This window comes from Sinohyriopsis cumingii, chromosome 11 (assembly GCF_028554795.1).
Source record: "Sinohyriopsis cumingii isolate HCF-2022 chromosome 11, ASM2855479v2, whole genome shotgun sequence".
NCBI classification, from domain to species: domain Eukaryota; kingdom Metazoa; phylum Mollusca; class Bivalvia; order Unionida; family Unionidae; genus Sinohyriopsis; species Sinohyriopsis cumingii.
Window position 1 is genome coordinate 23,616,821 of NC_142971.1, and position 23,505 is coordinate 23,640,325.

At 33.9% G+C, this 23,505-nt stretch overlaps 1 protein-coding gene across 1 annotated transcript in view; it reads left to right on the forward strand.

The window, feature by feature from the left end:
• The first annotated feature begins 666 nt into the window (after positions 1-666).
• Positions 667-23,505, forward strand: part of LOC149787779 (uncharacterized) — an 83,358-nt gene continuing 60,519 nt past the window's right edge. The window contains exons 1-2 of the mRNA XM_089975666.1: positions 667-821; positions 22,545-22,729. Coding sequence (XP_089831792.1) covers positions 734-821; positions 22,545-22,729 — 273 coding nt within the window. The 5' untranslated portion in view covers positions 667-733. The remainder of the gene's footprint in view (positions 822-22,544; positions 22,730-23,505) is intronic.

A 23,505-nucleotide genomic window follows, 5' to 3' on the forward strand; every position in this document is an offset into this window, starting at 1 on the left:
GCATAGGGATTAAACAATACAATTAAGAAAGATTACAACATTAACTTTTTTATTACAGATCGAGGACCCTGAATACACTAGGCTTTTTAAGATATCATTTTAGTTTTCCGAACGTAGTTGCTTCAGCTTCATTCTTAATTGTAAAATATTTACTAATAGACCATGAACTGTCACATCATGTATAAACAATTATGTCTGTTTCCAGTTATCGGAATCTTTCAAAAACTGAATCTTTCAACATTTACTTGTATATCTATTTTCTTTAAAGAACCGTTTTGAATCAATAACAACTCTAAACTGTAGCAATGAGTATGGTGATTTTTCTTCTTCAATTTTCTTTAGCTATTCGTCCAAGTATCAGTAATTACCCTTGTGAGTACTGTCTGTAGCAAGGATTGATTTTAAAGTCTAAATATATATAAACAATGAATGAAAAATAGGAGAGTGTATTTGCTGTGCGAATCGGACCTTGTTTAGATAGTTTTGAGAACCGTTATTCCTGAGTCATCCAAATATTTCCTCACTTTTGAAAAGAGCTACGCTAGTTTGTTTTCACCAATGAATAATTTACGATATTATAACGCAATAGGGCGTGCTGCATTCGGTTTTGTATTCCAACAATCTGAGTGGCATGCATTGGTACAGATGCTGAGGACAAGCATGGAATCTTACCACCGCTTCGCTTGGTGTCAACGCTAGCTCTTAAACAAACACAGAACGTCTGCAAAGAACTATGAAGAACTTAAGAAGTTTCCCAGTTTATCTCTTCATATCTGTGATACTTTTAATTTTTCAAGAGAGTGAAGCTTCTTATATGTCAGGTAAGTACAATATTTTTTTGGTTACTTAAAGTGCACGCTAACATTACGGTTACCTGTATACAACGTTCATTTCTTTTTTTCCAACCCATGTCTGATCTGTATCTGTTTTTATGCTCAAAGTTTTTTTCTCCCTCCTTTCAACAACCATCTTTCTTTAGCAACAAAATTTGTTTATATTCCCGTAAGTGTTTATATAAGAAAGGTTGCTCTTACTTTGCAATTTAGGTCACTGTTTCATTTTATTTATGTACTCATATTTGCAGTGGTTTACATTCTCTATCACATTTTGACGAAGTAAAACATTATATTTTCTCACACATTTAGATATAAACATTTAGACTGCATAAGAAAGGTGAGGATGAATGTATTATACCAAAATTACAAAAACAGCTAGTGAGTTTTAGGGATTATTCCTAAAATTTCCGTACGTTATTGTTTATGACACATTTATTGGTGTTATATCTAAAATATTTCATAGCATATGAATATTATCTGTGGTATATCAATGGTAGTAGCATATAATATATTTTATTGATATGCGTTGCAACATTTGGCTATAATTTCTATCTCTCTTAAAAGTTAATGTGCATTATCTTGGCAATACACATATGTATTACAGTATTTGAGGAGGATGGACTTCAGAGTTCACACTCGTGGTAAATGCATCACTAGTTTTCTGACCGGAATCATTATACAAAGCTGAAACTATTATGCATCCAAATTTTTGAAAATAAATGCAATATTTATCGCCTGATCAATTTTAGTAGTAGCATAATTAGAACACAGTCTGCAAGCTTTAAAACGTAAATTACTTGAAGTTTCGGCCAGGGTGAGGTGTATGAGCTGTTGTACTCTAGAGTGTCAACTGAGAAATGTAAATCAAAACGAAAGAAAAACTTCGCCTACTAAGCTGAAAGACCAGGCATGTACAAGAAAGAAAAAAACAAATAACATAACAAACAAACAAACAAACAAACAAACAAACAAACAAACAATAATAATAATAATAATAATAATAATAATCATCATCATCATAAAATTTAGTTTTTCTTCTTTTTTTACATTTGTTTGAGACCGCTCTGGTGGCCTAGTGGTTACAGCGTCCAACTCGGATGCAGGCGGTCATGGGTTCGATCCCCGGCCGAGTCATACCAAAGACTTACAAAAGTGGTACTAACAATTGCTTCGCTTGGTGCTCAACATTAAGAGGTTAGTGTTAGGACTGGTTGGCTTGGTGTCAGGATAATGTGACTGTGTGGGAAATGATGCTACATGTCTGCGGTACGATGCTCCGGTACTAAACATCACTATAAACTGCCGCACTGCAGACATCGTAGCAATATGACTGAAAAATTGTTAAAGCTATGTTAAAAATCCAATTCACACACACACATTTATTTGAAAGGGTTTATCTTCCTAGAGGTTTAGTGCAAATCTTCACCGGTTATTACATTCATTTGGCAACACGTTAATACGTGGATGCATACATACATACATACATACATACATACATACATACATACATGCATGCATGCATGCGTACGTACATACATGCATGCATACATACATACATACATATATACATACATACATACGTACATACATACATACATGAGATTCTTATACATAACACATATTCACTCGACTTAGCTAAAACCTCGTGTATACATTCTAATCCGATTCGATGACTTCATAAAAGGGATATGGCTCTCATAAAAAATGAAGTACAATGTGACATGTCAGGATCTAAAGCCCCCACGACTACATTTTAAAATTCCGTTTTGATGGGTTTTGTATTTCTAAGATACTATATTTCACCAAAGAATGTGACCTGATGAAATCTATCCACTTATATTCAAGTAAATAAAAATTTGTTTTGAAAACAAAATGCAATATTTAGTCAAAGGTAAAAATGGATATATGCGACAATTGAGATTTTCTTGCATACATGTGTGTTACTATACTTCGGCGTTATTTTGATATGTATTTCCAAAGGCTGTTTTAAACGATTGGCTAGGCACAGACATAATTAGATTTCCGTTTTTGTGGGGTTGATGTTGATACAAACTTAACAATAACCACTGGGAGCCGAACATTTCCGTTTGGTTTTAGAGACAGCAGTCAAAGGTTAAAGGGTCAAAATATATAGCTCAATACTCAACGTAAAGTAACATGTGATGCAGTGCCAATTTTGAGAGATAAAGAATAATCAAATAAATATAAATCCATATATTCAATTATTATTATTCAATAAACAATTATTCTTCACGAAGTCATACAAGGAGCCGTTAAAGTTGTTTCTTTAATTTTACAAGTGGTATGGTTTCTACTTCAGTTGCGATATTTAGGTTTCCCAGGTTCTTTGAGTAGTTTACGATACTCATAAAACATTTTCATAATTGAAAATACGCTTTAAAAGGAGGTATTTCTCTCAATATTGTTTGCGTTTGTTATTGCAACAGGAACACATTCCCGATTCTTCAACTTCAGAACTCATGCTAGAGGAATATCCGTGGTTTAGAAACTTCTTGGAATCAATACTTAGGGCTAACATTTCAATTAAAATGAGCTTCATTTTTCTCGTGTTTGAATGGATTGTTCGCCATGAGAGATACAAACAAAATTTATACAGTCTCTTTGTACTCGTACAGGCGTGGGAATCCTTGTAGAGTTAGTGTTATTCTTGTTGTGTATACCAGCTTTTATCATCAACCGTATATTCACATTTTTCATAATGTATGCTTTGGAAAACGTTTGCCAACCTTAAGTTTGTAAGATAATCGGAACAGACCTAAGCGTTGCAAAAATAGAAGAAAAAAAATCAAAGAACTCTCGTCTTATGGAATCATCTCTCTCTCTCTCTCTCTCTCTCTCTCTCTCTCTCTCTCTCTCTCAAAGTACCTATTTCATATACCAGTCAAATAAATTTTGAATAATGAATAATTACGTTTTAAGGTAGACTAATTTGTATCAACTATAACTAATCAAGGCATGTCCGTGCAAAGTAGTACAGTTTCCTTAGCACAGGACAAAAACGCGAGCGTAGCGCAGAACAAAATATCTCAATGGCGTCATTCATATATATGTGGCGTAATAACATACAAAACTGTTCTAAATCTGTGGTGGGTATGGTGTCGAGATGTTTGTCACGTTGACATCTGTTCTTTTTGACTCCCAAAACTAAGGAATTTGTGATAAGAAGATACTAAAGGTAGCGTTATTTCCAGTCCGCTTCACAAATATGAAAACAACTATTTCTTCACACAAGATCTCCAGACTAAACTTGTCTTATTTTCTTATAGTGCTTTCTTTTACCACCCTTATCCCATATTTGGCCCCTTGATCATTATGGTACACAGACTGGGGCACTGTAACAGGTCTCAGGTTAACCATTGGATCATTATGGTACAAGACTGGGACACTGCAACAGGTCTCAGGTTAACCGTTGGATCACAGATTGGGACATTGTAACAGGTCTCAGGTTAGCCATTTGATCATTATGATACACAGATTGCGACACTGTAACAGGTCTTAGGTTAGCCATTTGATGATTATGGTACACAAATTGAAACACTGTAACTGGTCTTAGGTTAGCCATTTGATGATTATGGTACACAAATTGAGACACTGTAACATGTCTTAGGTTAGCCATTTGAAGATTATGGTAAACAAATAAAGACACTGTAACAGGTCTTATGTTAGCCATTTGATGATTATGGTACACAAAATGGGACACTATAAAGAGTATTGGGTCTCAAATGAGGGAAATTCAAAGTTTCAATTCTCTTGAAAATTGTAAGATAATACCAAACTCAGCAAGTGTGTACTTTTTCAATTTCATTTCCCACCCCATCATGGTACTGATTGGTGCTGTTTTACCATTTTGGTTTGTGTATGAATGGACTAGAATCTATAAATTATATTGTTGTTACATTAGAAAAATGTAACATTACAATAGCATTTATCATTACATTAGAATTTATTATTACATTAGAATTTATCATTACATTAGTATTTATCATTATATTAGTATTTATCATTACATTAGCATTATCATTACATTATTATTTAACATTACATTAGTATTTATCATTACATTAGCATCTGACATACGGATGGAAAGAATGTGGGTTTTAAGCGAGCAGATCAAATGTCATGGACAGAAATTAAAACCGTCAAGACAACGTTCAAGACAAACGGATATTTATTAGTTTTTCATAATATTTTACCGATATTATAGCTGATTAAGATCGTACCGGATCTGGACATAAAAAATTTACTTTCTGCTGGTCGCTTCCTCACTCATCCGTCATTTAAATATAAACTTGAATGTGGAATTTGGTGGGCAACACACCTTTTGCAACCATACATCATGAAGAGTATTTTAGCACTGTTATGATTAGGAACATTTTTAATTTTGATCATTCATCGGTTGTCTTGGCAAATTTGATTGTGATCGTATGATGCAGTTCTTCCTTGCAATGGATATCCAAGTGTTACCTCTGTTCCAAAGAAGGTATGCTTCGGAAATGATAAAGCTAATAAAGGATGGATTGAGGCCAATGGATGAAAAAGCTTAAAAAGTTTTGTTAACTGAAAGATAATTTAGCACACACCCTTCGGGGTCTGGATGGAAAGGTACAGAGGTTTTAAAAAAAATCAGCTCAAACTAAATACTAGTGTGTGGATGTATGTAACGCGAGACAGTTTCCCAGATTGTATTGAAAATTGTTAGTAGTGTATTGTGTCAGATAAATATTTCAGTAGTCATTAGTATAGATCACCTGATCCTACGTAAGAGCCATAGAAACGATCAATAGTCTTGATGTTCCATTAGGGCAAAATGTTTATTGTAATAATCAGCTTTAGCCAATCTAAAAGTTAAAATAGCCTTTTCATCCATATTTTTGACATGGGGAAGTTTCCAAAATGGTTTCTTAAGACGTTTTTGGAGAATTGTTTGGTCAATGTTTTTGAAATGTTGGAAGGATATATTTGTTTAAGTGTTTTATACAGTTTTTATTTTTGCCAATATTTACAGTACCATGATCAATACTGCTTCAATACAGGAGCGAGATTTAGCTAAAAAAAACCACAGTATCTCCATGTTTTCCTTGTGCTCTCTAATGTTGCGACACCTCGCTATGGATGTTTAATAATGAAAGTTATTTTTTAAATGATCCATTTAATAGTATGATTTTTAAAAAATACAAATTCTTAATTGCATTGTCGAGCATAATTATGCAAATTATAGATTAGCGGCCATCCAGAGAATTAAAATTATCAATGTATCACTCTGATGGCCATGATTAGATTTGGTAGATAGCTTGAGAAAATCTTCTTCGCGTATACCATCAGGCCCTTGTAAACATCTTGTATTGTCCTGGCTCTTGAGAACAGTGATTGTGTTATACACATAATTTAAGACTTTGAATTTGTATTTCCCAATTAATCAATGTGATTGGTTAAGCATTGTAGGAACACACACACACACACACACACACACACACACACACACACATATATATATATATATATATATATATATATATATATATATATATATATATATATATATATATATATATATATATAATTGAATATTTAGTACATTTAGATACAAAGTAGTGCACTTAATTAAATTGTATTTAATTGAAACATAATTAGATATTGTGACCTTTGACACACCAGAAGTCATTGTGTGCTTTGTTAATTTTACATCCAAGATTCTTTTATCCAACATACCTCATGACGGATTGTTTACTTCCGGACGTACAAGTATATGAGACCAATGGGTTGTTCTTGTTTCCGTTTTTCTTGTAGATCCTTCAATTCAATTGTATTAATATAGGATGTTGAAACATAAATTTAATGACATAAAAATCGGAAATAAAGTCACAGTCACAAAATAGATCCGTCAGACAATATTCTCAAGTGATACCAGTAATATCGTAAAGTGGGGAACTCAAAGCGAAGAGAAAGCGGCCATGATCAATCTACAAATATCATGTTGGCTGCCTCACCTTACCTTTCTTTTGGTATACTAAATTTTTTAGACCAATCATATACCCTCCTGCTCAATCGACTCTTACGCTTTCGAGGGCGAAATGTGTGTTCCTGTTGAATGGCCTGGAGTACTGCAACATGTGCATTTATTACACGTTTGGTATCGTATAGATTTTCCATCATCGTTACTAGTATCAGGATGAATAATTCAGAAATGCGGATTATTATTTTTATGTGATAGAAATTATATTGTTAAACATTCCATGTTTGGAGTATCTGGTTTAAATGCTCAAATTTCTTCCGTTATTATTCTGTTAATTAAATGTTTGAAAACTGGATGATATTTTCTTTTTAATTTCTAACGATTCCCTATGAATTTTATATGAAACTAATATAAATGCTTTATACACTGTCTCTGATTTTATATAAATGCATTATACACTGTCTTTGATTTTATATAAATGCATTATACACTGTCTTTGATTTTATATAAATGCGTTACACACTGTCTTTGATTTTATATAAATGCGTTACACACTGTCTCAGATTTTATAAAAATGCTTTACACACTGTCTCAGATTTTATAAAAATGCATTATACACTGTCTCAGATTTTATATAAATGCATTATACACTGTCTCAGATTTTATAAAAATGCTTTACACACTGTCTCTGATTTTATATAAATGCATTATACACTGTCTTTGATTTTATATAAATGTGTTACACACTGTCTCAGATTTTATAAAAATGCTTTACACACTGTCTCTGATTTTATATAAATGCATTATACACTGTCTCTGATTTTATGTAAATGCATTATACACTGTCTCAGATTTTATAAAAATGCTTTACACACTGTCTCTGATTTTATATAAATTTCGTTTTTGTTGTAATTGCAGAATGAAGGAAAATGATTTGTTGCCACGCTTGTGATATAACGTTGTTTGACTCTGAAGTTCCAAATATGTGTGTGAGAGAGAGAGAGAGAGAGAGAGAGAGAGAGAGAGAGAGAGAGAGAGAGCGAGACAGAGAGAGAGAGAGAGAGAGACAGAGAGCGAGAGAGAGAGAGAGAGAGTTAGTTGATACATCAGTTTGATAAAAGTAGATACAAGCAGACAAATTATTATAAATTGTTTAAAAATTACTAACAGCGGGCCATAAATATAGTTATTGAATAATTTATCTTGACATTAACAAAACAAAAGGCTTAGAGCAACCCGAGAATTCAGATTCGCTTAGAGGCTATACTTTTGCACATTAGCCCGAGTTTTCGTCTAGTAAAAATAGGTGTAATCAATTTCAGATTGTAAAAGCTATTGGAATCGAAAGTATTTTCATACAGATTTAATATATGGTTATGAATTCAATTTCACAGTAAACGATTTTCTACAGCGCATATCATTCTTTGACTCTATGACAGTTGAAACAGTACCCTAACAATTATTAGTGTTTATTTCCGTTCATTTCACAAATTATTTGTGTGGATTAGATATCTTGTTATATGTGCATACATTTTAAATTAGTATATATTTCGTATGCCTACGTGATCGTGTATGAGAGAGAGAGAGAGAGAGAGAGAGAGAGAGAGAGAGAGATGTACATTGATTTGGGGCATGGAGTCTTATATTCCAGGTGGGCGACAAATAGTAACCTTCCAACAGATAATGAAGTTTTCTATATACCTGGACTTCATTCTAACACGTTTCCTTCTGTTGGATTCAGAGACATGTCCCCTATCTTTGTTATAATATTTGTAATTTGCGACATGTATTCATGTGTAATTAAGTCTTCTATTGGATTCAGAGACACACCCCTTCCCTTTGGTATAGAATTAGTAACTTGCGACATTTATTCTTGTGTAATTAGGTCTTCTGTTGGAATGTGAGACACGTTACCCTCTCTTTGCCATAAAATTAGTAACTCGCAACAGTTCATAACGTGCAGCAAAGTTTTATGTTGGTTCCAAAGAAACGTCCCTTCTCTTTGATATAGAATTAGCAAGTTGCAACAACATTGCATCCATGGAACAAAATATTCGTTTCGATCCAGAAACAAATATCCTCTCTTTGGTATGGAATTGGTCACGTGATTCATGTATAACTAAATCTTTTTTTCCCAAAGCGAATCCTGAATTACTATGCATTTACATTGTTTAGAGATGGAGTACGTCAGTTTTTTTGTCTGTAGATAGACACTAGAATTTACTAGAACACATTTATAAATGCTAATGGATACAGTGCAAATCTTACGTGTGTTAGTCCATGCGTTTTGTTTTTCGTTACATAAAACGCTAATATTCATATCGGGTTTAATTAAACTCGTGGAAACCTTTATCATCTTAGTTCATGGATTATTTGCTGATACTTATTCCAAATCATATTTAAAAAAAATTGGTCTGGAACATCCAGCGACGGAGTCAAAATGCAACACCCACATTTTTGGGAAAGAATTGTGATAAGTTAACAATTTATTCCTAGAGATGTATTAGACTGACTTCAGTAAGTCATACAAATTAACAAAATAAAGGGGCAACGTATTTGAACTATGTGTTGATCTTAACATAGAGACGTGACCTCAGAGTTGATCAACGTATGGATAATATTCAAAATTGGATAGTAAATCGCCAGAGTGCAGAAGTAGCTTAATTATCGGCTAAGGCGGTCAGTTCGTTGTCCACTTAATGTATGTCATTTGCTCGAGGTGTGTGATCCATTGTAGTAACGGTGTTTTCCTCTTAATGTATATCATTTACTTGAAGCGTATCATCCATCTTAGTTACAGAATTGTCCTCTAATATGCATACGGAACACCAGTCATATCAATCAAAAATAAATCTAACGTCCTCTTTTCCCTGCTTAGAACTGAGAATGAATGCATACTTTTCCGATATTTACTGTCAATGAACATGTTGTTTCAAGACAAATATGAACTGTACTTTCATTATCAGAGGGGAAAGAAGTGAGTGTTGTAATGTCATAGAAATGATTCGAAATTACTAAGCACGCTAGTTTGTTTTTCTTTACCCCAACTTCATTGAGAGCCATTTGCCAATCCTTGAAATTAATATCACGTAGCGTAAGCATATGGATATGCACTAGCAACAAAAAATAAATAATATAAATAAATATAAATAAATAGTTAATTAAATAATTAAATAATTAATTAATTAAATAATTAATTAAATAATTAAATAATTAATTAAATAATTAATTAATTAAATAAATACTTAAATAAATAAATAAATAAATAAATAAATAAATAAATAAATAAATAAATAAATAATGTAATTAATTAATTAAATAATTAAATAATTAATAAATAAATAATAAATAAATAAATAAGTCGTTTACCTTACCTAAAAAAAACTGGAACAACAATTGATTTGTCATTTTAGCAACGCTATCACGGTTCACGTTTTAGAGAAAGAGACATGGATGGAGAGATGCTCACTAGAAGGAATAAGTTTCTGTTTAGGAATTTGCCCCCTTTTCCCTTAAAATCGTAAGGAAGTGATCAGTTTTTAAACATCGTAATTTTCATGTTCTCCATCATGATAACAACAAGCATTAGTTATACGTAAATTCTACCAGAACAAAGTAGATTGTTGCGTTCTTATTTCATTCTTATGAGATCCTAAACATAATTAATAAACTGTCTTTACGATGGGCTCTCTTTCCAACGTGACAGTGAGCAGCATATATTTATTTTACTTGGAAAAAGGAATAATGTTGCCACGAAATGGGCACAATTTACCTCCACGCAGCCAGCGTATGTACATAAGAAAACTCTCCTACCGAAACATTTATATATTTTTACACTGAATATTTATCTATGCGCTAATCTCGAGCACAATTGGGCTAAGCGCATGTTTCCGATTCTAGTTTTTATAGCACGCAATTGGTATAACTTTAACGTTTGAAATAAATATGGCACAAACTCAACTGGCAAAACAATTTTTGTCCGTTGTAAGTTTTCAGTTTTTATTCAAATAGAATTTGATTAGCATGATTAGTCAACCAATTAAAAGATCTGTTTCTTTACAGTCGGGATTTTGTAAAATACTTTTAAACGAATCATGACCATTGGAAGGAGACGTTTCATTAAGTTGTGCGGATTGGACGAGATACGTTAAAGTTATAACGAGTTAAAGTTGTATGAATTATTGCAGGAAAACCTGAATAGGTGATCCATGGGGCTCTCTCACATACAGCTTGTCCAATCCAAATTGTGATGGAAAAAAATGATATGAGGTAAATTACATAAGATGTCATTGGGAACGAGAACAAGGTTCTTGACCCAAGCACAGTGTTCTTGTAGTTCATCACACCCTAACGCCAAAAGTCTTTCACGTGAAAAGTCAGTAACATCCTTTTTGGTTTGGGAATACATACCATCTCTCAAGAACGAGTAGACAAAAACAAAGATGGCGGGACACGCTCTGCGTTCTTCCGCCATATATTTTTGTTTCGAGATCAGTTCGGGTTGGTAGTGCAAACATGCGAGAACGTGTTCTTGGCGTTTCAGTGAGATTCTTAAAGGATCTCCCAAAAAATGACCCTATCCTGATAACGACAGTTGTCGGTGGATCATTTAAATGTTCTGATAAGGGACATTTATTTGACAGTCACAGCTCAAGGCCAAGAGGTCAGTTTTAATATCGACCTTAAGCGCTGCGACAGAATACGTCCTGCTTCCGCTGTATGTCAGTAAATCCTCTCGTTCATTTTCACGCGAAACCATAATTGAACTATCTGGAAGTGGACTGAGCAAAGGGCGATAATAATCGTCAATCGGCCGAGAGGCCCAACCTTTGATAACCTATTTATATTGTCATGCACCAATAGAGTTGTTTCCCTTTCTGCTTTTTTCATTCTAATCGTGTAATTCTTTTAAGCTCGAATTTATTAACGAGGCAATGGTTAGACTTTACCGATTTCCGCATTTTTATTGGACTAGTAAAATTTTCCTGCACAACTAGTGGTTCTGGTACATTGAGGAACATAATTTTGGAATATAACAAATTTAGTTCTGCCTTTCATTTCAATACGAACTTACGGCGATATAGGAACCTAATGTCTAATTTATTAATTTTAACAAATTAACATAATAAATAAAATGAAGACGCGTATTTTTGTTCTAGTTTACACCCAGAATGTCGTATATGACAAAATGCAGTTTCAAAACATATATTACAGGGTCTGTGTTGATGCATGTCTGTCCAGTTTTTTTCCACAGTTTGTTTTGTTTCTTTTTATCCTCGTACTGTGAAGGATGTTTAATACTTTTGTGTTGCAATTGTGTATATCAATAGGCGTTGTGGATAGATTTCAAAGTCTTTTTATTTCGTCCATTCAAATCGTCTTAGTTTACATGACAATAATAATATTTTATGTACCAAAATACTTTGAAAGAATAATGTAACCATCATGATGATAGAAGTAATGGAAAAGGGGGCTTCCCCCCACCCCCTCAGATCACGCATATTTTGAGAACTTTTCAATTTTGTGCACTTATTTCTGATTAAGTACATTCTGCAGAGTGCATAAGTACAAAACAATTCAGCATTTTATATTGCTTAACTAATTTAAAGACCAAAAAATGTTTTCTTCATTTTTTCATTAACTAAACTAGAATTAAATTATACACCATACTCTAACATTAAACGTGAAAACTAAACTGATTATAAATTTGTCTGCGAGGGTAGGTGGAAGTCCACATCCGTATTACTACGTTTTTGTTGACTGATCATGTTGCAATCTGTTTTTTTTTTTTTTTTTTTTTTTGGGGGGGGGGGAGAAACCCCTCGTTGTTTTTAGATGATGACGCTGGTAATAACTTTGCTGCGCTAAATTACTACATCATTTTATTCATGCGCTCACTCAGCTCTCTCACTCGCTCATTAAACTCATTCACAGCGTTTTCATTTTTGTCCAGGAATTTTCTCTAACGTTTGTTTCCGTACAGATCCAATTCTTAATTCAACCACTTTTTTGGCTTGTCTTGCGAGCTTACGCACATCATCTGACATTATCTTAATTACTTGACAAACTTTTGTAATGACCATATGTTAGTGTGTGAACATCATCAGAATAATATCTAATGATGATAATCCCTTTTTTTTTGGCACTCTAGTTTTTATCTCAAGTTGATAATCCCTTTTGTTTACTAATCTAGTTTTTATCTCATGATGATAATCCCTTCATGTTTAGCACCCTAGGTTTTAGCTCATGATGATATTTCCTTTTTGTTTAGCACTCTATTTTTTGTTTCATGATGATAACCTTTTTTATTTAGCACTCTAGTTTTTATCTCATGATGATAATCCCTTTTGTTTAATACTCTAGTTTTTATCTCATGATGATAATCCCTTTTTGTTTAGCAGTCTAGTTTTTATCGCATGATGATCTGATCTGATGGTGGTCATTGTTAAGTTTTCAACATTCCCATTTATCACATCTCTCTCATATTCATCGTAAGTAACATTGTTTTTGAGATCATATTTCTTTATTCCTTTACAGGTTTTCTTTTGACCTTAATTAGTCAATAACAGACAATACAGTTTAGATCTCAATCCACTATATTTATCAACTGCTACTAGATTTGTCTCGTCTTTGAACTTGCCAGTCACTTTCTTATTTGTATCATCATGAAACTAAGAATCAACTGGATAATCTGATAAATTATATAATTCGTATTCTTTCTCATGTCGTAGTAAATTGCATTTGTCTTAACCTAATAAACCATTCTATCTGTGTCAGTGAACAACAATTATGATCGATCTCCATATTTCATTTTCATCGTGTTGTAGTGAAAATCGTACATCAGCATCTTAGACAAATCAAGAACAACGGCGCCAACATAGATTGGTTTATCAAGAACTAAATTTGTTTTCTTTTACGTCGTATCGCGACTAAATTCTCGTCAAATAGTTTGATGCTCACAAACGAATCACTCGACACCAATTTGTTTCTTCGTTCAGCGTCATTTACTATCTCGATGTTAAGTCGTTTCCAGATGTTTTCCACTGCTTTACCAAAAGCAGCGTTATTCATCAGCTTGAATAAATCTTTCTCAAAATTTATCCTAGCCATCTTTCTTTGTTCTGTATTGAAATTGAAATACGGTTCCATCCATCTATCTCGTCTGTAATTTGATTGCTCGATGAACTTTATATATCACTAATCCATGATCAACAACTTATTTCAACGCTGCATGATGAATCACGCAGTTTTTTCGTTTATCAGATTCGGTTTCAATTTCTTCACTTTCATTTCTCTTTGTTGATCGCTCAACATGTCGTCTGTGACCAACAATGTTTCCGCGCAAAATGGATAATCATTGTGCAGATCGTGAATTTGCTACGGGTAATAGAGATCAACTTCAACAAAATATTCGACATTATCGTCTGCTCCATTTTTTTCTTTCCCATATTGATCACGGCTTATCCAGCTAAATTCACCAGTTGGCAGAATCTGGCTCATAGCGTAATTATAAAGATTGTTTGTATCCAGATTGATGATGTACTTTGATGATGAGTGATCATCATAATTTGGCAATTATTTATTGTTTACTATAGTCTATTTCTTTGTGATAACACTTATTACGCCTCGTATTCCACGATCAATGAAAATGAAAATGTCAGCGTCAGTAAACAAGTCTAATTTTATTTTGCTCTGTTGATACACGCGTCCCAACTGAATCCTGGTGATGAAAAGTTCCAAGCAGGATCAAGCTTGTAATACTTTTGACAGACCTCTGAAAGTTTCAACTACATCAGCTAGCAGTAAAACATCAGTGGTCAAATACAAGTCATGATACTCACCAAGATTTGTTATCTGAAACTTATTCCCAGATCATCGTAGCAAACTCATATTCCTCACCTATGAAATTCTCATTTGATAATTTTGAACAAAACTTCCTTCTGATGGTAGATCAGTTTCATTAAATCTCGACTATCTGCCTATGTACTCATAATGTTAAATTCCTTTTTATTTAAGATCAGTTGAGGATTCACTAAAGTAATCATCAAGGTTCTGACCGGCATCGCAATACTTAACGATACTTTCTAGTGAGCTCGCCATGAACTGAAATTAATAAATGAATCTTAGTCCACCGATGCAAAAACAACGTGTATTCTTCAAAATTGTCCGGTATTGCGGTTATTTTGCTCTTACCCATCAGTTTTATTATTTCATCATCGCCAAGTGCTTTAACAATCATGTGGGTTTCGTAACCTCTCAGGTTATTAAACACAACTGGAATGAAACTGCGTAATATTAAATAAAGATTATACTTGTCATGTTCAGCAACACGTTATTGACCTGTTATGTGACAGTGATCTCTCACTCTGTCTTCACCAAATGTGGCAATTTACCATTGTCTTCAAGTCATTCGCTTGTTTCTTTGTTAACTTTATCAGCTTAGCTTATTCACTCTTTTTCTACCTCACCAAGCTCAATCTGCACATTTTGTAATAACCATTGTGCTTGATAGGGTCCTCTGTAGAGTTTTCTTTTTTGTTTGTTTTGATCAACTTAAAATACCAGTTTGTAGGCGGCAGAACATTAAATAAGATTTTGAATAGTTGTTGTGCAAGATGTGCTAGAATCATTTAATGGTGCTTCAACTGGCTCAAGTAACGCTTCGAAGTCAGGTAAATTACAAATGGTATCATTAGTTTTCTGTTATTATTTTTGAACTCAAATAAAGGCTTTTCCTCTTTTGGCATTGCGACAGCTTGAACTTCTAGACAAAACTAAACTATTGTTCTGCATATCCATCATCTCACTTGACTGGAATCCGTGTAAACATTTGAAACAGAAGAACTTAGCTGTCTTGTGTTAATTGTATTTTTTATTGACAAACCTGGAAACATTCTTAATCAACAGGTAGTGGTTGTTATACAACAACAAATTCATTGTTTTATCATCAGTATTTTTTATTGATCAATCTGGGATAAACAACAAATTGTCTTTCTGAATCAGCTCTTTCCTCAATACCAAAGACATTGAAGATTAATCCTGGATTTAACTGTTCAAGCTTGGTACATCTTTCTCAGCAAGTGGAAACTGAAACTCAGTGATGTTTGCATTATTAAGATGTTCTCTGTATTTTGCAACTCTCTCTGGAAGATGACAATCTGCTGGATAAAGATGAAGCAGATCACACCACAAGAAGCGGGATTTTTAATATTCAAACACAATTTTCGTTTTGAATAATTTCAGGTAATTTGACATAAGATGATTCTCTCAATGGCGCTGTTTTCCCAGTGTGAAATGTTATCCTGTTAAATTTTTCAGATGTCCATGCTGAGCCACTTTGCTGATAAGCCTCTACTTTGCTCATTATCTCCTGGTACAACTGGTCAGCTATCTCAGCAACATTACAGTTTGGATAAATTGAAATCGATTTCGTGTTAAGCCTGGGGGCCATCTCTTTTTCCTCTTCGCTAACCTATATTTTCATGAGCGCATTAAATCCAATAATTAATTTTATTCCGCCATGTTTTCTAACTTAACTGCCAACAATCGGATTCAGCAGAGTAAATAGATGATGTTGACCAAATCCATCACTCATTATATGTTCATTATCAAACTCTTATGACTTATCAAATCCAACAAAAGCTGACTCAATTTCTCGTGCAACAATTTGTCTTTGTGTAATGTCTCTCAACTTAACACGTTGTGCTTGTATATCTTGTTTTCAATTTTGTTTATTTGTTGTTGTTGTTGTTGTTGTTGTTGTAGTCTATTAAGATTATCACGCAGTTGTCTTATCTCAATGTTTGCCAGTAGCTTCTCTTGGGTCGGTGGTTCTTTCCAGGGTTTTCCCGGTCTCTTCCATCACCATTTATACTTGCCGCCATGTATAGCTTATCTTGTGCTGAGAAATGGCATTAAACCCTACAGCAACAACAACAACAACAACAACAACAATCTCAATGTTTGTTTTTTGGGTAATTAACAAAAGTTTTTTGACAGAGCAAAATATTGTTCCATAAGACCTCGAGCTAATTCAAATCGTGTTATCACGTCCAAGCTCATTAAGTCGTTGAACTTATCAGCGAATTTAATTCTCTTTGATCTGTTCGGGGCCAATAAGACTGGGCAGATTGTAAATATCAAAAACCAAGAAACATTTTGGTCGATAAACGGCTTTTGGTCTCGTCGTCATGGTGAGAGTTTTGAGACAGATTGGTTTGCTGAAATGTTATTATGTCGTTGTATCTTCGATGTGTTTAACGGAGATGTACCTGAAGGAAAACGAGTCTGTCATGTCGATGGTGACAGAAAGAACAACAATATTGATAATTTGGCTTTGGAGGATGAATACACGGGTCACCCAATTTATGCGAACTATGAAGCGAACGAAGACTGCGTCATTGGAGACAAGTAATGAATAAAGCATTAGAGACAATAAACAATTCAGGTTATTTACATATAACATGATGAAGATAAACCAAGAAAAGATTATCTCTCTCATCGTTTTGTATACGAATGTTTTAATGGCTCCATACCAGCTGGTTTTATCACTGATCATCTGAACATTATCAAAACCGACAATCGAAGTTTAAATCTCGAGGTGGTGACATCACAAGAAAATACTTTACGAGGAAATGCTGGAAGAAATGTGAAAACACAGAGGGCATTTCTTTCGATAAACCTTGAAACAGACGAAAGGACTGAATTAAAATCGCTTTATGATGCAGGAAAACATTTATGTATTAACCGCAAATCAATTAAGTTAGTCTGTGATGGTGTATAGAACACAGCGATATAAAAACTGTGGTCGAATTAGAATCAAGTTCATCTACTTGTAATATAGTTGTATTTATCAAATCGTCTTGGTAATTTATACAAGATGGCCGATCAGTCAAGTTAAAAAACCAGTTATCACACAACCAACACCAATTTGTGATGAGGAACCAGTCTACGTTCCTGATCAAGGTGACGTTGTTGACGATGATCAAACTGTTATCATAAAACGAAGAACAAGTATGTGTCCAAGTATCATGTGTCAAAAAAGCTGAAGAAATTCGATTTAACCCTCGATGATAAGGAGGATTTTTAATACTGTCGTGCGTCTGTTTATCAACATTACGATAGAAGGTATCATGAAAAACATAACATTTAACTACATTTTTTCAAAAATCTTTGACATGATGCACCAATAAAAACTTGATAGCAAATGAGAGGAAAATCGAGGTAAATGCGCTTTTTAGACCAGTTAAGTGTAAACCAATATTACTTAAGTACGTGATAATGTTTGCTAGTATTATACAAAAGCATTGCACTTTGTTTATTTTGCTAGTCAAAACCCAGCTGTTGAATGAGTCTGGGTATCCTCTCCACTTGACTAAGCTTTTGTTGCATCCCTTCATTCTAACCCTTAAGACATTTTTCCCCTTTCTTAAGTGTTACAGGATCAACTGTTTTACGAGTAGATTGCTCACCAAGTATGGTGGTTGTAACTGGTTTGAACAGTTTTACAGTCTCCTCAGACTTCTGCTCACCTTGCCTGGCTGCAGTCCACACCTGTTTCAATTTGTTTTTGCCGTTTACTCAGCTAAAGCAATATTTCTTTCTTGTCCGCATTACTCAAGTCACAAAACATTTATCTAGGTCGTGACGAAATATTTTTTATCTATCGTTACAAAAGTTGTCGAATGGTGATAATAATCAGCAAAGTTTTCTTTTCAAACATCACCGCCTTGTTCTCAAGCAATGTTTTGAACATCGGTGTTGTTTAACCCAGAAAACAAAATGAAACATCATGAAAAGTCACTGTGCTAGGCAGATTGTGTTGCAACATTTATTTCCTGACAAACATAAATATGATTTTATCTATTGCATCTCACTGTTCTCAAGGGGTATATCATCAAACAGAACAATTTTACTTTCGGTTGCATTCAAAACAGAAACTGGTGTCAATTGATCTGGGTCCTTTAGCATAAAAATGTCCTCAACAACACCTATTTCATCACGCAATTTGTCTTTGTTATCTTGAAGTAACTGATATTTGTCCTGTTGTTGCTTAACCGTGCAAATATAAATCTTGTCATAATTAAGGCCGTTGTTCAGTAAAAGGTTCATTAACAAGTTTGTTTTGCCAGATCCAGTTCGGTCGACTATCAAGTGATGGCAGTTGGGAAAGTTAAAATTGTGTCTATGAGACATAACGTTCACAGTATAAAAAATAATTATGCTCATTTTATATTTAAGTTTTATACAAAATATATCAATAAAATGAGCTATTTTATTATATTTGGGACAATAATTCGTGCTACGAGACGGTGACAGCATGACGGGTCATCTGAACATGACAGACAAAAAGAGATTAAATCTTGAGACAACTTATCCTTGGTTAATGCTGATTTAACACAATTACAGCTAGCTTAAGTCAGTTAAACACACTAAGTGGACTGAAGGTAAGCAAGAGCGGTGACAACATCACAAATGATCTAAACATGGACGGCTACACTTAGACATTGTTTATCTACAACCAAACTGTATTATAACTCAGGTTGTTAGCTTAAATCAACTGGACACAGTTAATAACTCAGACGTAAGCAAAAGCGGTGATACAATGACAGGTGATGTCAACATGTCAAATAAAAAGATAATAAATCTTCCAAGTGGTAATCTATCTCACGCTGCTAGTTTAAATTACTTAAACACAGTAAAAAATGTGAAGGTAAGTAAAGCCGGCGATACAATGACAGGTAATTTAGTGTTTACTAGTGGTAAGATAACGGGTTTACCAAGCAATTTTCTACCAGTTGATAGTGATGCTGTTAATCACATATAAGTTAAATCAGTATTAACAAAATACGCCACATTCAATGGATTTCAAATGGCCGGATCAATTTACATGAACAACAGACTGATAAATAGGTCAAACGCAGTCAACACCAGTTGATGATACATATGAAGCGAGTGTTGGTTACGTGAAAGGTTATGCTCTGAATAAAGCTGGTAGTATCATGACAGGTGATCTCAACATGGGAGCCAACAAAGTAAAATCAACAGCTGTGGCAAGCTATGCAAGAAAACATCAGTAGACCAGATAGACTCGATGGCGTTGTTTCAGAAATTAAATATTACTAGTACAACCATACGTTTCGTTTTATAAACGATAGGAACAGCTTGTGTGCATTTTTCCTGGATAGTTTGTACAAAACAATATAATGATCTCTACAAATTTGGACGAAATTAAAATTCTCTTAGAATCGTAGCAATATTGTACACAATTTTAACTGAAAAATGAACAATTTGTTTCATCAGCAAGGCATTACACGTTGTACATATTACGATCTAAGTTGCAGACAGAAAATATCGCTGACAAAGCATGATATTAGATTGTTTCATCTAAGGCACAATTTTATCCATGCATAGTCCTTGGCAAACAACTCTTAGAAAATTGTACGTTGTTTAACTGTGTGAGACACGGTTTTAACAGTTTCATGCAACAAATTACTGACAAAGTTATTTATTTACAAGATAGAATCACCATCTCAATCCTCTTATGCAAGGGGTGAACTGCTTGAACTGCCACCGCCTTTACCTATGTCAGAGTCTATCTAGTTCACTGATTTGTTTTAGGTGAAAGTATTAATCTGAAGACTTACATGTATATATTATTTTGGGTACTCCTACTTCATTAATCAGAGTCTTCATTTTGATTTTTGTAAGTTAATCTGAAGACTTACATGTATATATTATTTTGGGTACTCCTACTTCATTAATCAGAGTCTTCATTTTGATTTTTGTAAGTATAACTCTTTCAGCTTGTATATTTAACTATATGATATATGAATGAGTGTGTGATTTTGACCTTTGCCATACATTTCAGGACAACCTATCTGTTATTCTGATCTGTGAAATATTTGGCTCATACATCTCTAATACATCTTACCACACACTGGGACCGATGCTCTTATAAAAATCAAACAAAGCAAGAAAGCCCAAATAATTTAACAGTTATAATTGTTATGTCTTGTAAGTATTGTACCATGAGCGTTAGGAGTCACGCGCTATTGCATTGAGAGTATCGCGCATTAATATAAATACGTTAATGAGGAGATTGGTTTAGCCTGTTGACTGAAAGTACACAAGTTCTAAACATCAGAAAAAAAAACAGCATACAACATTTGATAGTATTGCTGCAGTATCACATTTAATATATATATTCCATACACATATAACGATAACTTTTAACGATTGACTCGGTGGGATTGATTATTCATGGATAATGAAACAATTGTGTCACTATCATATATACCGGGACAAAGTTTGAAGAAAGCTGGTGTGACATAACACATGTCTTGATGTTATTACGTGTGCGGTACGTATTGAGAATTATACTATTGCTCATTTGGCCCAGGTTCATCCGCATGAATTGCATGGGTAACGTAAAATGGAGGGTTGGGTCACAAACATCACTGGAACGTTTGTTCTTATAACATTTATTGATCCAGGATACCTATCGCGTAATATGGGGTTAGAGTATATCCTTGGATTTTCATTTCTTGTCTTTCTGACATACTCTCGAGTCTATATCTTTCTTTGTATCTTGGTAACAGCAAATATTCTAAATTAATTTTACAATCTTGCTTTACGGAGTTATCTCCCCATTGATGATTCTGTGTTCTTTTGCCCTCATCGTACACCAAAGTGCAATGTATTGTTAACCATAAAGTGATTAATAAATCGGATAGTGTATTTGAACACAACGGCGAAGTTTCAAACAGTTTAATGAAGTCTTCATCACTGACTTCATCGGCAGTGTTTGTTTGGTTTTCTTTCCCTTTCAAATCTTTCTTCTTCAAGTCTTTATGTTACCTTTTAAGATCTCTCTTGATTGGTAAACTTCAGGGCCATACGCCAAGCTACATTTCTGTCTGTGTCATCTCAAGTGCCATTCAAAACGTTCCATAATACCTATTACAAATAAATGTGAAAAATATATTTAGCTAGAAGTAATTTTCTAAATATGAAGAAAGAAGTAAATATTTGTAGGATATACAATTATTTATGATCAGCGACAAATTTGCTAGACTGTTTTTCTGTCTGTTTGTCTTTCTGTCTCAAAATGTTTTGTATGATGTGTTATCCACATGAGTGAAGTTCATTTCGTTACATCTCGTTGTTGCTTCTTTGTTTTTTGTCTTTTATTATCGTTGACGTTTGATTGTAAAACAACTCCGTCAGGCACAGCAAAAACACAACAACGGTTGCTTCCCTTTACAAAGTCCTTTCTAGTCTGCGGACACCATGACTGGGACAACATGACTATGACAAACAGACTGAGATTTAAAAACCAGGTTAACGAATCATCTTGATTTTTGTGTCGCATGGGTGAGAAAAGATTCGTCGCGTTTGCTAACGCTGAATTTGAAGGATTGATGACGACGGTTGCTATGTTAGATCAGTCGAGATATCGCTGAATCACTTTAAACTACAGGACATGTGCAACCGTATCTAAAAATTAAAGTTGAACAGCGTTCTCCCATTTTCCCATGCCCTTATAATCTGAAATAATTCCAGTTAATATGATGCTGTAATCTTCCTACTTGACTGAATCCATTTAGCCCAATTAACGAGAGAGAGAGAGAGAGAGAGAGAGAGAGAGAGAGAGAGAGAGAGCGTTTGTATGTTCTTGCATGTGTATAAATCGAATCATAATAAATATAACTGGCTGTTTATTTAATTAATAGATTGGACAACACTCCTCTGGGTGAAAGCGGAAGCGGGAGTGAGCCCCCTTGACGTATGGATTAATTCTAGCTATCCAACTAACTCCAGCAATTTGGATATGTCTCTGGAAAGACTGTTGTCAACAAATGTCACAGTATTTCGAAGTGGCAAAATAGACAACTGGTCCGTTCGGAAGCCTTCTCGGGTAGGTATAATTACACACCGTTATTTGTACACCGATGGGAATTTACAACCGGTCAAACCACGTCATGTTAGTATTTAAAACCGATCAAACCACGTCATGTTAGTATTTAAAACCGATCAAACCACGTCATGTTAGTATTTAAAACCGACCAAACCACGTCATGTTAGTATTTAAAACCGATCAAACCACGTCATGTTAGTATTTAAAACCGATCAAACCACGTCATGTTAGTATTTAAAACCGATCAAACCACGTCATGTTAGTATTTAAAACCGATCAAAGTACGTCTTGTTAGTATTAGGGTTCCAGACCATAAATACTCTATAAATTGAATAATAATTTTGGGCACGACAAATCTGGAAGCCTTGCACAAAATACTATAATAACTGTAATTATATGGTGTCTTCAATCTGTACTGATTAAAAGGTTTGAAGTAAATTCATCTCCATGATTGTTTGTGATGATAATCAAGTAAATTACAATTAGTGAAGTCCTTTGGTAAACACACTAGACGTCCCTAGGCGGTATTGATTTTTAATTTTCAGTTCTAAATATTTGCAAAATGTGTAGAATCGACTATCTAAAAAAATAAGATTTGCATACTGTGAAGAATAAAGATGAATGAAATGCAGAAAGGGACAATACTAAATCTGTATGAAGCTCTAATGATGATGATCAATTGAATTCGCTAAAAGATTGTCTTTGGTACACAAATTGGTAACTGTATTTACATAATTTCAAAACTTTAGAGCATGAATGGCCATATATATCCAACT